Source organism: Lissotriton helveticus, chromosome 1_1, assembly GCF_964261635.1.
Source record: "Lissotriton helveticus chromosome 1_1, aLisHel1.1, whole genome shotgun sequence".
NCBI lineage: Eukaryota > Metazoa > Chordata > Amphibia > Caudata > Salamandridae > Lissotriton > Lissotriton helveticus.
Genome location: NC_136057.1, coordinates 1946985288 through 1946998482, shown reverse-complemented (window position 1 = coordinate 1946998482; position 13195 = coordinate 1946985288). Strand labels below are relative to the sequence as shown.

Here is a 13195-nt window from a genome sequence, read left to right as displayed (position 1 = left end):
GATGGTGCAGTGAGCTAAAAAACGGTGATGGATCAAGCCCTGATCTTTTGACTGGGTAGGAGTGTTCTGCTTAATTCAGATACTCTGTCCATCACCACCCCCCTTTTTGAATCGTTTTAGCCACCACAAGTGTGGAAGGGTATGCTCAGATGTGAGTCCCTTGCTCACTGCACCATCAGGATTCAAGCAAACCGGGCCGAAGACGGCTGCAATGCCAGAAACCGGTCCCTGGAAGCTTGTTTCCTTTCCAGTAAAGATTTGGCTTGGTAGTTTGGTCTGCCCTGTTCCCTTGATGCACTGGGCCAGGGCCAGACTAATTTGCATATAGCCAGGTTCTGAACTGGGATGGTGCAGTGAGCTAAAAAACGGTGATGGATCAAGCCCTGATCTTTTGACTGGGTAGGAGTGTTCTGCTTAATTCAGATACTCTGTCCATCACCACCCCCCTTTTTTAATCGTTTAGCCACCACAAGTGTGGAAGGGCATGCTCAGATGTGAGTCCTTTGCTCACTGCACCATCAGGATTCAAGCAAGCCGGGCTGAAGATGGCTGCAATGCCAGAAACCGGTCCCCGGAAGCTTGTTTCCTTTCCAGTAAAGAATTGGCTTGGTAGTTTGGTCTGCCCTGTTCCCATGATGCACTGGGCCAGGGCCAGACTAATTTGTATATAGCCAGGTTCTGAACTGGGATGGTGCAGTGAGCTAAAAAACGGTGATGGATCAAGCCCTGATCTTTTGACTGTGTAGGAGTGTTCTGCTTAATTCAGATACTCTGTCCATCACCACCCCCCTTTTTGAATCGTTTTAGCCACCACAAGTGTGGAAGGGTATGCTCAGATGTGAGTCCCTTGCTCACTGCACCATCAGGATTCAAGCAAACCGGGCCGAAGACGGCTGCAATGCCAGAAACCGGTCCCCGGAAGCTTGTTTCCTTTCCAGTAAAGAATTGGCTTGGTAGTTTGGTCTGCCCTGTTCCCATGATGCACTGGGCCAGGGCCAGACTAATTTGCATATAGCCAGGTTCTGAACTGGGATGGTGCAGTGAGCTAAAAAACGGTGATGGATCAAGCCCTGATCTTTTGACTGGGTAGGAGTGTTCTGCTTAATTCAGATACTCTGTCGTCCATCACCACTCCCCTTTTTGAATCGTTTTAGCCACCACAAGTGTGGAAGGGTATGCTCAGATGTGAGTCCCTTGCTCACTGCACCATCAGGATTCAAGCAAGCCGGGCCGAAGACGGCTGCAATGCCAGAAACCGGTCCCCGGAAGCTTGTTTCCTTTCCAGTAAAGAATTGGCTTGGTAGTTTGGTCTGCCCTGTTCCCATGATGCACTGGGTCAGGGCCAGACTAATTTGCATATAGCCAGGTTCTGAACTGGGATGGTGCAGTGAGCTTAAAAAAACGGTGATGGATCAAGCCCTGATCTTTTGACTGGGTAGGAGTGTTCTGCTTAATTCAGATACTCTGTCCATCACCACCCCCCTTTTTGAATCGTTTTAGCCACCACAAGTGTGGAAGGGTATGCTCAGATGTGAGTCCCTTGCTCACTGCACCATCAGGGTTCAAGCAAGCCGGGCCGAAGATGGCTGCAATGCCAGAAACCGGTCCCCGGAAGCTTGTTTCCTTTCCAGTAAAGAATTGGCTTGGTAGTTTGGTCTGCCCTGTTCCCATGATGCACTGGGCCAGGGCCAGACTAATTTGCATATAGCCAGGTTCTGAACTGGGATGGTGCAGTGAGCTAAAAAACGGTGATGGATCAAGCCCTGATCTTTTGACTGGGTAGGAGTGTTCATACTCTGTCCATCACCACCCCCCTTTTTGAATCGTTTTAGCCACCACAAGTGTGGAAGGGTATGCTCAGATGTGAGTCCCTTGCTCACTGCACCATCAGGGTTCAAGCAAGCCGGGCCGAAGACGGCTGCAATGCCAGAAACCGGTCCCCGGAAGCTTGTTTCCTTTCCAGTAAAGATTTGGCTTGGTAGTTTGGTCTGCCCTGTTCCCATGATGCACTGGGCCAGGGCCAGACTAATTTGCATATAGCCAGATTCTGAACTGGGATGGTGCAGTGAGCTAAAAAACGGTGATGGATCAAGCCCTGATCTTTTGACTGGGTAGGAGTGTTCTGCTTAATTCAGATACTCTGTCCATCACCACCCCCCTTTTTGAATCGTTTTAGCCACCACAAGTGTGGAAGGGTATGCTCAGATGTGAGTCCCTTGCTCACTGCACCATCAGGATTCCAGCAAAACGGGCCGAAGACGGCTGCAATGCCAGAAACCGGTCCCCGGAAGATTGTTTCCTTTCCAGTAAAGATTTGGCTTGGTAGTTTGGTGTGCCCTGTTCCCATGATGCACTGGGCCAGGGCCAGACTAATTTGCATATAGCCAGGTTCTGAACTGGGATGGTGCAGTGAGCTAAAAAACGGTGATGGATCAAGCCCTGATCTTTTGACTGGGTAGGAGTGTTCTGCTTAATTCAGATACTCTGTCCATCACCACCCCCCTTTTTTAATCGTTTTAGCCACCACAAGTGTGGAAGGGCATGCTCAGATGTGAGTCCTTTGCTCACTGCACCATCAGGATTCAAGCAAGCCGGGCTGAAGATGGCTGCAATGCCAGAAACCGGTCCCCGGAAGCTTGTTTCCTTTCCAGTAAAGATTTGGCTTGGTAGTTTGGTGTGCCCTGTTCCCATGATGCACTGGGCCAGGGCCAGACTAATTTGCATATAGCCAGGTTCTGAACTGGGATGGTGCAGTGAGCTAAAAAACGGTGATGGATCAAGCCCTGATCTTTTGACTGGGTAGGAGTGTTCTGCTTAATTCAGATACTCTGTCCATCACCACCCCCCTTTTCAAATCGTTTTAGCCACCACAAGTGTGGAAGTTTATTCTCAGATGTGAGTCCCTTGCTCACTGCCCCATCAGGATTCAAGCAAGCCGGGCCGAAGATGGCTGCAATGCCAGAAACCGGTCCCCGGAAGCTTGTTTCCTTTCCAGTAAAGAATTGGCTTGGTAGTTTGGTCTGCCCTGTTCCCATGATGCACTGGGCCAGGGCCAGACTAATTTGCATATAGCCAGGTTCTGAACTGGGATGGTGCAGTGAGCTAAAAAACGGTGATGGATCAAGCCCTGATCTTTTGACTGGGTAGGAGTGTTCTGCTTAATTCAGATACTCTGTCCATCACCACCCCCCTTTTTGAATCGTTTTAGCCACCACAAGTGTGGAAGGGTATGCTCAGATGTGAGTCCCTTGCTCACTGCACCATCAAGATTCAAGCAAGCCGGGCCGAAGACGGCTGCAATGCCAGAAACCGGTCCCCGGAAGCTTGTTTCCTTTCCAGTAAAGAATTGGCTTGGTAGTTTGGTCTGCCCTGTTCCCATGATGCACTGGGCCAGTGCCAGACTAATTTGCATATAGCCAGGTTCTGAACTGGGATGGTGCAGTGAGCTAAAAAACGGTGATGGATCAAGCCCTGATCTTTTGACTGGGTAGGAGTGTTCTGCTTAATTCAGATACTCTGTCCATCACCACCCCCCTTTTTGAATCGTTTTAGCCACCACAAGTGTGGAAGGGTATGCTCAGATGTGAGTCCCTTGCTCACTGCACCATCAGGGTTCAAGCAAGCCGGGCCGAAGACGGCTGCAATGCCAGAAACCGGTCCCCGGAAGCTTGTTTCCTTTCCAGTAAAGATTTGGCTTGGTAGTTTGGTCTGCCCTGTTCCCATGATGCACTGGGCCAGGGCCAGACTAATTTGCATATAGCCAGGTTCTGAACTGGGATGGTGCAGTGAGCTAAAAAACGGTGATGGATCAAGCCCTGATCTTTTGACTGGGTAGGAGTGTTCTGCTTAATTCAGATACTCTGTCCATCACCACCCCCCTTTTTGAATCGTTTTAGCCACCACAAGTGTGGAAGGGTATTTTCAGATGTGAGTCCCTTGCTCACTGCACCATCAGGATTCAAGCAAACCGGGCAGAAGATGGCTGCAATGCCAGAAACCGGTCCCCGGAAGCTTGTTTCCTTTCCAGTAAAGAATTGGCTTGGTAGTTTGGTCTGCCCTGTTCCCATGATGCACTGGGCCAGGGCCAGACTAATTTGCATATAGCCAGGTTCTGAACTGGGATGGTGCAGTGAGCTAAAAAACGGTGATGGATCAAGCCCTGATCTTTTGACTGGGTAGGAGTGTTCTGCTTAATTCAGATACTCTGTCCATCACCACCCCCCTTTTTGAATCGTTTTAGCCACCACAAGTGTGGAAGGGTATGCTCAGATGTGAGTCCCTTGCTCACTGCACCATCAGGATTCAAGGAAGCCGGGCCGAAGACGGCTGCAATGCCAGAAACCGGTCCCCGGAAGCTTGTTTCCTTTCCAGTAAAGAATTGGCTTGGTAGTTTGGTCTGCCCTGTTCCCATGATGCACTGGGCCAGGCCCAGACTAATTTGCATATAGCCAGGTTCTGAACTGGGATGGTGCAGTGAGCTAAAAAACGGTGATGGATCAAGCCCTGATCTTTTGACTGGGTAGGAGTGTTCTGCTTAATTCAGATACTCTGTCCATCACCACACCCCTTTTTGAATCGTTTTAGCCACCACAAGTGTGGAAGGGTATGCTCAGATGTGAGTCCCTTGCTCACTGCACCATCAGGATTCAAGCAAGCCGGGCGGAAGACGGCTGCAATGCCAGAAACCGGTCCCCGGAAGCTTGTTTCCTTTCCAGTAAAGAATTGGCTTGGTAGTTTGGTCTGCCCTGTTCCCATGATGCACTGGGTCAGGGCCAGACTAATTTGCATATAGCCAGGTTCTGAACTGGGATGGTGCAGTGAGCTTAAAAAAACGGTGATGGATCAAGCCCTGATCTTTTGACTGGGTAGGAGCTTTCTGCTTAATTCAGATACTCTGTCCATCACCACCCCCCTTTTTGAATCGTTTTAGCCACCACAAGTGTGGAAGGGTATGCTCAGATGTGAGTCCCTTGCTCACTGCACCATCAGGGTTCAAGCAAGCCGGGCCCAAGATGGCTGCAATGCCAGAAACCGGACCCCGGAAGCTTGTTTCCTTTCCAGTAAAGAATTGGCTTGGTAGTTTGGTCTGCCCTGTTCCCATGATGCACTGGGCCAGGGCCAGACTAATTTGCATACAGCCAGGTTCTGAACTGGGATGGTGCAGTGAGCTAAAAAACGGTGATTAATCAAGCCCTGATCTTTTGACTGGGTAGGGGTGTTCTGCTTAATTCAGATACTCTGTCCATCACCACCCCCCTTTTTGAATCGTTTTAGCCACCACAAGTGTGGAAGGGTATGCTCAGATGTGAGTCCCTTGCTCACTGCACCATCAGGATTCAAGCAAGCCGGGCCGAAGACGGCTGCAATGCCAGAAACCGGTCCCCGGAAGCTTGTTTCTTTTCCAGTAAAGAATTGGTTTGGTAGTTTGGTCTGCTCTGTTCCCATGATGCACTGGGCCAGGGCCAGACTAATTTGCATATAGCCAGGTTCTGAACTGGGATGGTGCAGTGAGCTAAAAAACGGTGATGGATCAAGCCCTGATCTTTTGACTGGGTAGGAGTGTTCTGCTTAATTCAGATACTCTGTCCATCACCACCCCCCTTTTCGAATCGTTTTAGCCTCCACAAGTGTGGAAGTGTATGCTCAGATGTGAGTCCCTTGCTCACTGCCCCATCAGGATTCAAGCAAGCCGGGCCGAAGACGGCTGCAATGCCAGAAACCGGTCCCCGGAAGCTTGTTTCCTTTCCAGTAAAGAATTGGCTTGGTAGTTCGGTCTGCCCTGTTCCCATGATGCACTGGGCCAGTGCCAGACTAATTTGCATATAGCCAGGTTCTGAACTGGGATGGTGCAGTGAGCTAAAAAACGGTGATGGATCAAGCCCTGATCTTTTGACTGGGTAGGAGTGTTCTGCTTAATTCAGATACTCTGTCCATCACCACCCCCCTTTTTGAATCGTTTTAGCCACCACAAGTGTGGAAGGGTATGCTCAGATGTGAGTCCCTTGCTCACTGCACCATCAGGATTCAAGCAAGCCGGGCCGAAGACGGCTGCAATGCCAGAAACCGGTCCCCGAAAGCTTGTTTCCTTTCTAGTAAAGAATTGGCTTGGTAGTTTGGTCTGCCCTGTTCCCAGGATGCACTGGGCCAGGGCCAGACTATTTTGCATATAGCCAGGTTCTGAACTGGGATGGTGCAGTGAGCTAAAAAATGGTGATGGATCAAGCCCTGATCTTTTGACTGGGTAGGAGTGTTCTGCTTAATTCAGATACTCTGTCCATCACCACCCCCCTTTTTGAATCGTTTTAGCCACCACAAGTGTGGAAGGGTATGCTCAGATGTGAGTCCCTTGCTCACTGCACCATCAGGATTCAAGCAAGCCGGGCCGAAGACGGCTGCAATGCCAGAAACCGGTCCCCGGAAGCTTGTTTCCTTTCCAGTAAAGAATTTGCTTGGTAGTTTGGTCTGCCCTGTTCCCATGATGCACTGGGCCAGGGCCAGACTAATTTGCATATAGCCAGGTTCTTAACTGGGATGGTGCAGTGAGCTAAAAAACGGTGATGGATCAAGCCCTGATCTTTTGACTGGGTAGAAGTGTTCTGCTTAATTCAGATACTCTGTCCATCACCACCCCCCTTTTTGAATCGTTATACGGGACCTCAACATTTATTTTGACAAACCTGCACTGTAACAGCCTCTACACCGTTAAAGTGCTTGCCTTTCACCAATTGGTCACAGTGTCATTAATTCAACAGACCATGCCTGTGTCACCAGATTCGTCCCAACAAGCCTAATCTCAGAAACTGGAAACAGTCTCATACTTGAAATGATCGTCACATCATCCATTTCTCACTAACATTCTGATGGCAACCAAATCTACAACAAACTCTTATACAACTATAGAAATCAGATATTGGCAGGCATCTGATGTAATTTCCTTCAAGGAATCCCTTTCCAGCTCCCACTGATTGGCCCAAAAACACCGGTTTTCCAGTATTTTACAAGGGCATTCAACGTGGTTATTCCTCTGAAATCCATTTATCTGCATCTCATAAGAAGGATAGTAATTTGTTTCAAATCACCAACTCGGATGTAAAACAACGAAAAACAGAAGTCATTTCTCTCAAACGGCTTTAGATGAAAAGATTCAATGTAGATGTAAAAATGGCACAGACAATACAAAACATACATGAAGAAAAGGACAAACGTTTCCATTATGCACAATGTATCTTAGAGGCTGCATGTCCAACTAAAGAGCTTTTGAGAACCACCAATAACTTCTGTTATCCTACTAGCATTTTAATATCTGGAGCACTGTATGCGAGGACTTAGCAAACCACTTCATCAAAAAAAAGCCACAAACCTTACTTCCTTTCAAAATACAGCACCCTCATCAACAACCCCTCTCCATCCAAACCAGGCTACATTTAACCCTGAATCGATTGTTCATTAAATCTACTAACACAAAATGAAGCCACTGATAAATCTGATGCCACTTTAAACAACGCCAGCTCCCCATCAGAGCCTTGCCGATCAAACACTCGAAGTAAATTTTACTTGCCACTGCTGTAACACCAGCAAAAGAGATCCTGAACTCCTCCCTATCAACAGGTGAATTCTCAAGCGATCTGAACACATATATTCTGATCTAAAGAAACAGGTACTCAACCGCTATGTCAGAACTAATTAGGGGCCATTAGCCAACCGGCCTTCCCGATGTAAACTCACTCAATACCAGCTTTCATCAACCAAAGCAATCTTGTGTCAGGCAGAATAGCAATCTGCCTGGGGAACCTCAGGAATGTTGACAGCAAAAGGGTTGCTACCCTACTACTACCTCACATGTCAGTAACTAGCCCATAAGCTATGGTACCGAGGTACACGGCACAATACGGCACAATACTAAATTAGATCAAATTCTTCCTTACAGACAATCTATAAATTGTCTGGCTGCCTGCTATAATTTGTTCACCTTACGTCAGTTCAGTGGGGAATTCCCCCCAGCTCAACTAGCACACCCTTACTCTTCAACATATACCTAGCCGCTCGTCAGAAACTAGTAAAGTCTCTCAACTGTATCTACTGCAATTTTGCTGACCACACCAAGGTCCTCCCAGCACAAAATCGTAAATCTGAGCCTATGCCTATTAGCTATGAAACAATTGGTTTTTGGGAATCATCTCACACTCCTCAAAAACAGACATACCTTTGGACCAAGGCAAACGACATGTCATATTTGGCCAATGAATTGAGCCAGACACGTATTGCTTCACCTGAAGTGAAAATGGCCTCCATAATTTCTCTTCAATTTCAACTCAGCAAAGTGACTTAAGACTCTTTCTCTACATTGCAAATTCGACAACTGATTTAGTCCTGCCGAAAAGTAAACAGACTCTACATTTTACTCATTGTAAAATCAATTACTCAAGTACAAAGAATGCATAAAACTGTGGCTAGACAAGTTCTCATCCTAAACAGATAGAATTAAACTACCCGTCCCCTCAAATCTTGTTGAACCCTGGTTATGAGTGTCAAGGAATATATCATTTAAAGCCCTCTACATTGCTCATCTGTCAATCCACAGTCTGAAACATAGCTACTGATGATCAAAAGTAGGACTGTACTAGCAAAAGGGAAAACTCTTATCAAAAGGAACTCTCTGCTGATACTTCCTTCCTACTATAAACCTCATACAGAAAATTGATGTTTCATAGGTCAGACATACCCATTAGGGATTACATTGCCAAGGAAAATCAGGTCCATAGATACTCATTTGCAAAGCAGAAGAGCCCTACAGTCCCGGCTTTTTCCATATCAAGGCTGACATACTTACATCTTCCACACTTCTTTTGTCTCTGCCACACTTGTAAAATGTGCTGGCACACCATCGCATCAGGTTTGGAGCATCTTTTCCAGGCATCTTTCATGAAGTCAGTTCCAAACACTTACAGTGAACACCCCCATCAAAAATCTTTTCTCATCCGCACACCACAGAATCAAAACAATCGACTCCTCAGCAGCAGAGCACATTGAAACCTCCTTCATAGTTGCAAAATTATATAAATGCTGCAATGCAATACAATCTAAAATTAGAACCGCCAAACACTAAAGTCAGAACAGTGTTTAAAAGCTCCTGCCAGCATGTGACTTCTAGCACCAACAAATGTTTAAATACACCAACTGCATGCTGCACACAAGTGCATGTTTGATTGAAGATCTTTCATATTGAGCTTTTTATCTGAAACACCCTATGCACATTTTATTATATACAGCGCTTATTCCCAACTGCCAGTACAGTGCTTTATACTTCTACATATTCATCTTTGTCTGCAAAGGTAATATTTTATGAATGTATGATTCTGTTTTATATCATTTGCAGAGCCGTGTCATCTCAGTAAAGATGAAATGGATAAATACTTCTTAGAATTGTATCAGCCTGAAGACATAAGCAAAGCTGTTAAACACAAGACAGCCCAACCCTTTAAGTGTAAAGAAGGCTACGTCAAGGGACCAAATTCAGAACTCTTTGGACAGTGCAAAAATGGGACAATAACATATCCGTCATGTGTTATAGATAGTAAGTGAACCGTTATGTTTATTAGCCTTTTATGGGGGCTATATGAATATTGTTTTACGTATGTATTCATGCTCAATATTTGTTAATGTATTTGATTGGTAACACACAAACGGGGCCAAGACAACTCTGCCAAACAGGTATGAAGGTGGTGGGGTTTTCAATTCATATGGCCATTTTGGGAGCTGAAGATGAGCCAACATAAGGTCAGGGTGACTATCCCAGAGGGGTCGCTTTGGAGACCGGTTCTGCATGGTAGGTCCCCAGCAAAGTTTTGACTTCGGTGCGTTTATTTTAGAATGTTAAGCTGGAAAGGTGTGCCGTATTCGTTCCAAAGAGAGCAAACAGCATTTGTATGGGATCGCCCTGTTCTTCCCGTGCTTCTTTCCTATGAATCAGGAAACGTTGACAGTGCCGGATTAAACCCTGTAGAGGTCCTTAGGCAGTCGAAATTTCAGCCCACCCCCCTCGCAAATTATTTCCTAATACGTTTTTAATTTTACCAACCAACAATTTTAATAAACACATTTCACACAAAACAAAACATTTCCAATCATTAATGTTATTTAACGTTTTTAAAAAGTTTTAATAAACCAACAAAACTTTACATATTCACTTTGCTCAATTTGTTTGTGGTGAAATCTTTCAGGATATCTTGGAAGACTACCTTTTGCAAGACGTTGTATTCAGTGGAGAAGTGTGGCTCAATGGTTAGAGCAGCAGACCCTGATGCAGAGGTCTAGCCCGGGACCAGGGTTCAATTCCCCGCCTCGGTGGGTCTTGGGCTCAAAATTCCACGGACCTGATAATTCTCACCTCGGTGCCTATTCCAATCATGGAGTCCCACTCTGCAACTCTGGGCAATAGCCTGCTTAATCTCCACAACGGCCCCCACAACGCTAAGGATACCTGGCTCCACCTTGGGGTTGCCCAGGAGTGGACACCTCACAGGGAAAGCCAGGATGGGTTCCACAGTGGTATTCGTACAAGCGCCTTGAGACCCTTGCGGGTGAGTAGTGTGCTATACAAGTATCAATTTACATTACATTTACAGTAGCCACAATGGCAAGTGGAAACAATTGAAGGAGATGGACTATGCAAACGAATTGGTATACCCACAAGTTGACTTCTCTCCGACATTTCATGGTAGGGGTCTGTCAAGTACAAGTGATTTTATTCTGGAGATGGACTACGCAAACGAGTTGGTATACCCACAAGTTGACTTCTCTCTGACATTTCATGGTAGGGGTCTGTCAAGTACAATTGATTTTATTCTTTGCTCACAGAGTATCAAGGGCCAAATAGCAAAATTTTGCACAGGATCCGATATTAGTAGTGACCACTTCCCTAATAGCATTTCAATACAACCAAAATCTGTTTCACTACATACCAATGTTATAAGCCTGTTATCACAACAGTCGCTAAAAATGGATAAAGTGAACGGTTTTTCAGTAAAGTGGGCAAAAATAGATCCTGATGTAGTAACGGAGAAAGTTCTAAAAAAAAGCCAGCCTCTGTGTAAATGACTGTTTAAATCCTGATTCCTCGCCCCAAACAGTCTTGGACAGCTTTGGCAGGATTCTGGGAATAATAAAGGAGGAATTATCTCGTACGCATGTACGCAAACCATCGGCCGAGGGTTGGTTTAACTCCGGGTGTCGGAAAGCTCTCTCTAACCTCAAGGCAACTCTCCGGAACATTCCGAGGAACATCCCTGAGATAATTAAACTAAGAAAGCTCTATAAGGCCGCAAGGGCAGAACGCAGTAAAGAAATAAAGGCGAACTTGTGGTCACGACTACATGACAGCTGCCGAAGAAAAGATAGTGGCCTCTTTTGCCGAGTTGTAAAATCTCCATTCTTGTCAGACCCATCGACAGTCCAACATCTTGATGTTGTAGTGACAGCAGAAGAGTGGGTTGCCCATTTCTCGAGAATCTTTGTCGGATGCCAAACAGAGCCCGTAGAGGGGGGTTAGATTAGATTAGATCGAATCGGGTCAGCAAAAGATCCTTTTTTAAAATAAAAAAAGATGCTGAAAGCTAGTTATTACGATGTAATTCAGTATAGCAAACTTAACAAGAATAATTTGTTTTAGATTTTATTACTGGACTTTGCCCAGATGAGGGTTTCGTTTATATCTTTTCGCACTGAGGTGCGACTTCTTCGCTGAATCAACTATCGATCCTCAAAATTAGTGAGTATTGGAGTCGATTTTTTACTCTCTCTAACTGGGTAATATTAATAGAAAAATGGGAATGTTATTGCTGTCCTATGGTCACAATTAAGCGCCGTAGGATAAATCTACTCTTTTAATATTTTGTAGCACAGAAGCTGGTGGTGCGACTAGTCTTGAAATGATATATGCTGGTGAGCCTTTATTTTAGGTTTACACCGTGTTCTTTATTTCTTTATTTTAGGGTCTTTTGGAGGTATCAGAATCTCGCTTTTGCATGTGGCTAAATGATTCCCCTCTTTTTCACTTTGATTATTTGATTTGGGTTTTTTGCTATGGTTGACTTGAGTCCTTTTTTGCACTTCTTTGTCTTTCTTTTTGCACTTTTTGAATCAACACGAATTCGTTGGTGTTTTGTTTGGTTTACTTGGAAATGGTGCATTCAAATTGGGTTTGTTGGTAGAACTTATTACCTTGAGACACAGGTGGAGTCACCATATTGAATGCTCCTGTCATTTGAGGTTATATGTAGATTATGGTGTTCAGAAAGAACTCGTCTCTTTTGAATTGCTATGAAAATGTGGTTTACAGGACATATTGAGTTTGAAATCTTTGTTTCTGTTATACAGTTTAGCCCTGATGAAGTCTAAATGCATAAACTGCTACGATTAGACGAAACACGTGTTGGCTAACAATCAAAGTGAGGCTGTAACGAACAATAAAGAAGAAGATTGACACCTGAATTGGAACCTGATGTCTTATTTGGACAATTGCTTTATATAATGTTTGTGATTTTGCTCGGGATATATTGTATATAATGGCAAGTGAGTTAAGTCGTTCTTGTGTCATTGAAGATTGATTTCAAGATCAAATCAATATTATTTTGTTGCATGGCCCCAAAAAGCAATGGGGCCCATAGGCCGGTGCATACTTTGCCAAATTTGTTAATTCGGAATCGAATGTTGATCAGACTGGTGATGCAAGGTCAAATATTGTTTCCTGAAACATATTGAATGGTTCATTTTCAGAGACAGGGAGGAATTGAAAGAAGATGAATATGGTACAAAGTACATTTGTATTTGACCCTATTTCACTGGGAGCCAATATAATTCTTTCACATGAGAGATAATGTGGTTACATTTTCTTAGAATTAAGCAGAGTCTCACGACTTACTTCTATATTTGTTGAATTATCTGAATTTCAATCTTTAGAGCGCTCGCATTGACTAAATGAAATGAGTTAAGCCTTGACAATAGAAGTGCCCCTTTGACTTCAGTCTTCTTAGTCTTCCCAGCTGGATGTTCTGTAAACCTGAAGAAAGTATTTGTTTCAAATATCCACCATGTGTGTACCCTATTTGATGTTCACGAATATTAAAGCAAACAAAAAATGATGCAGGTGACACAACGCCAGCTCCACGTTTGGCATGATTAAGCATGCAGCTTGAAA

General features: G+C 45.0%; 1 protein-coding gene across 3 annotated transcripts in view; it reads left to right on the top strand.

Moving 5' to 3' along the window:
* The window catches only part of LOC144755181 (coagulation factor XIII B chain-like), a 1011791-nt gene that overhangs the window by 719475 nt on the left and 279121 nt on the right, over positions 1-13195 (top strand). For all 3 annotated transcript variants that reach the window (XM_078643848.1, XM_078643839.1, XM_078643857.1), the window contains exon 15: positions 9377-9574. In XM_078643848.1, the coding sequence (XP_078499974.1) occupies positions 9377-9574 (198 nt within the window). The remainder of the gene's footprint in view (positions 1-9376; positions 9575-13195) is intronic.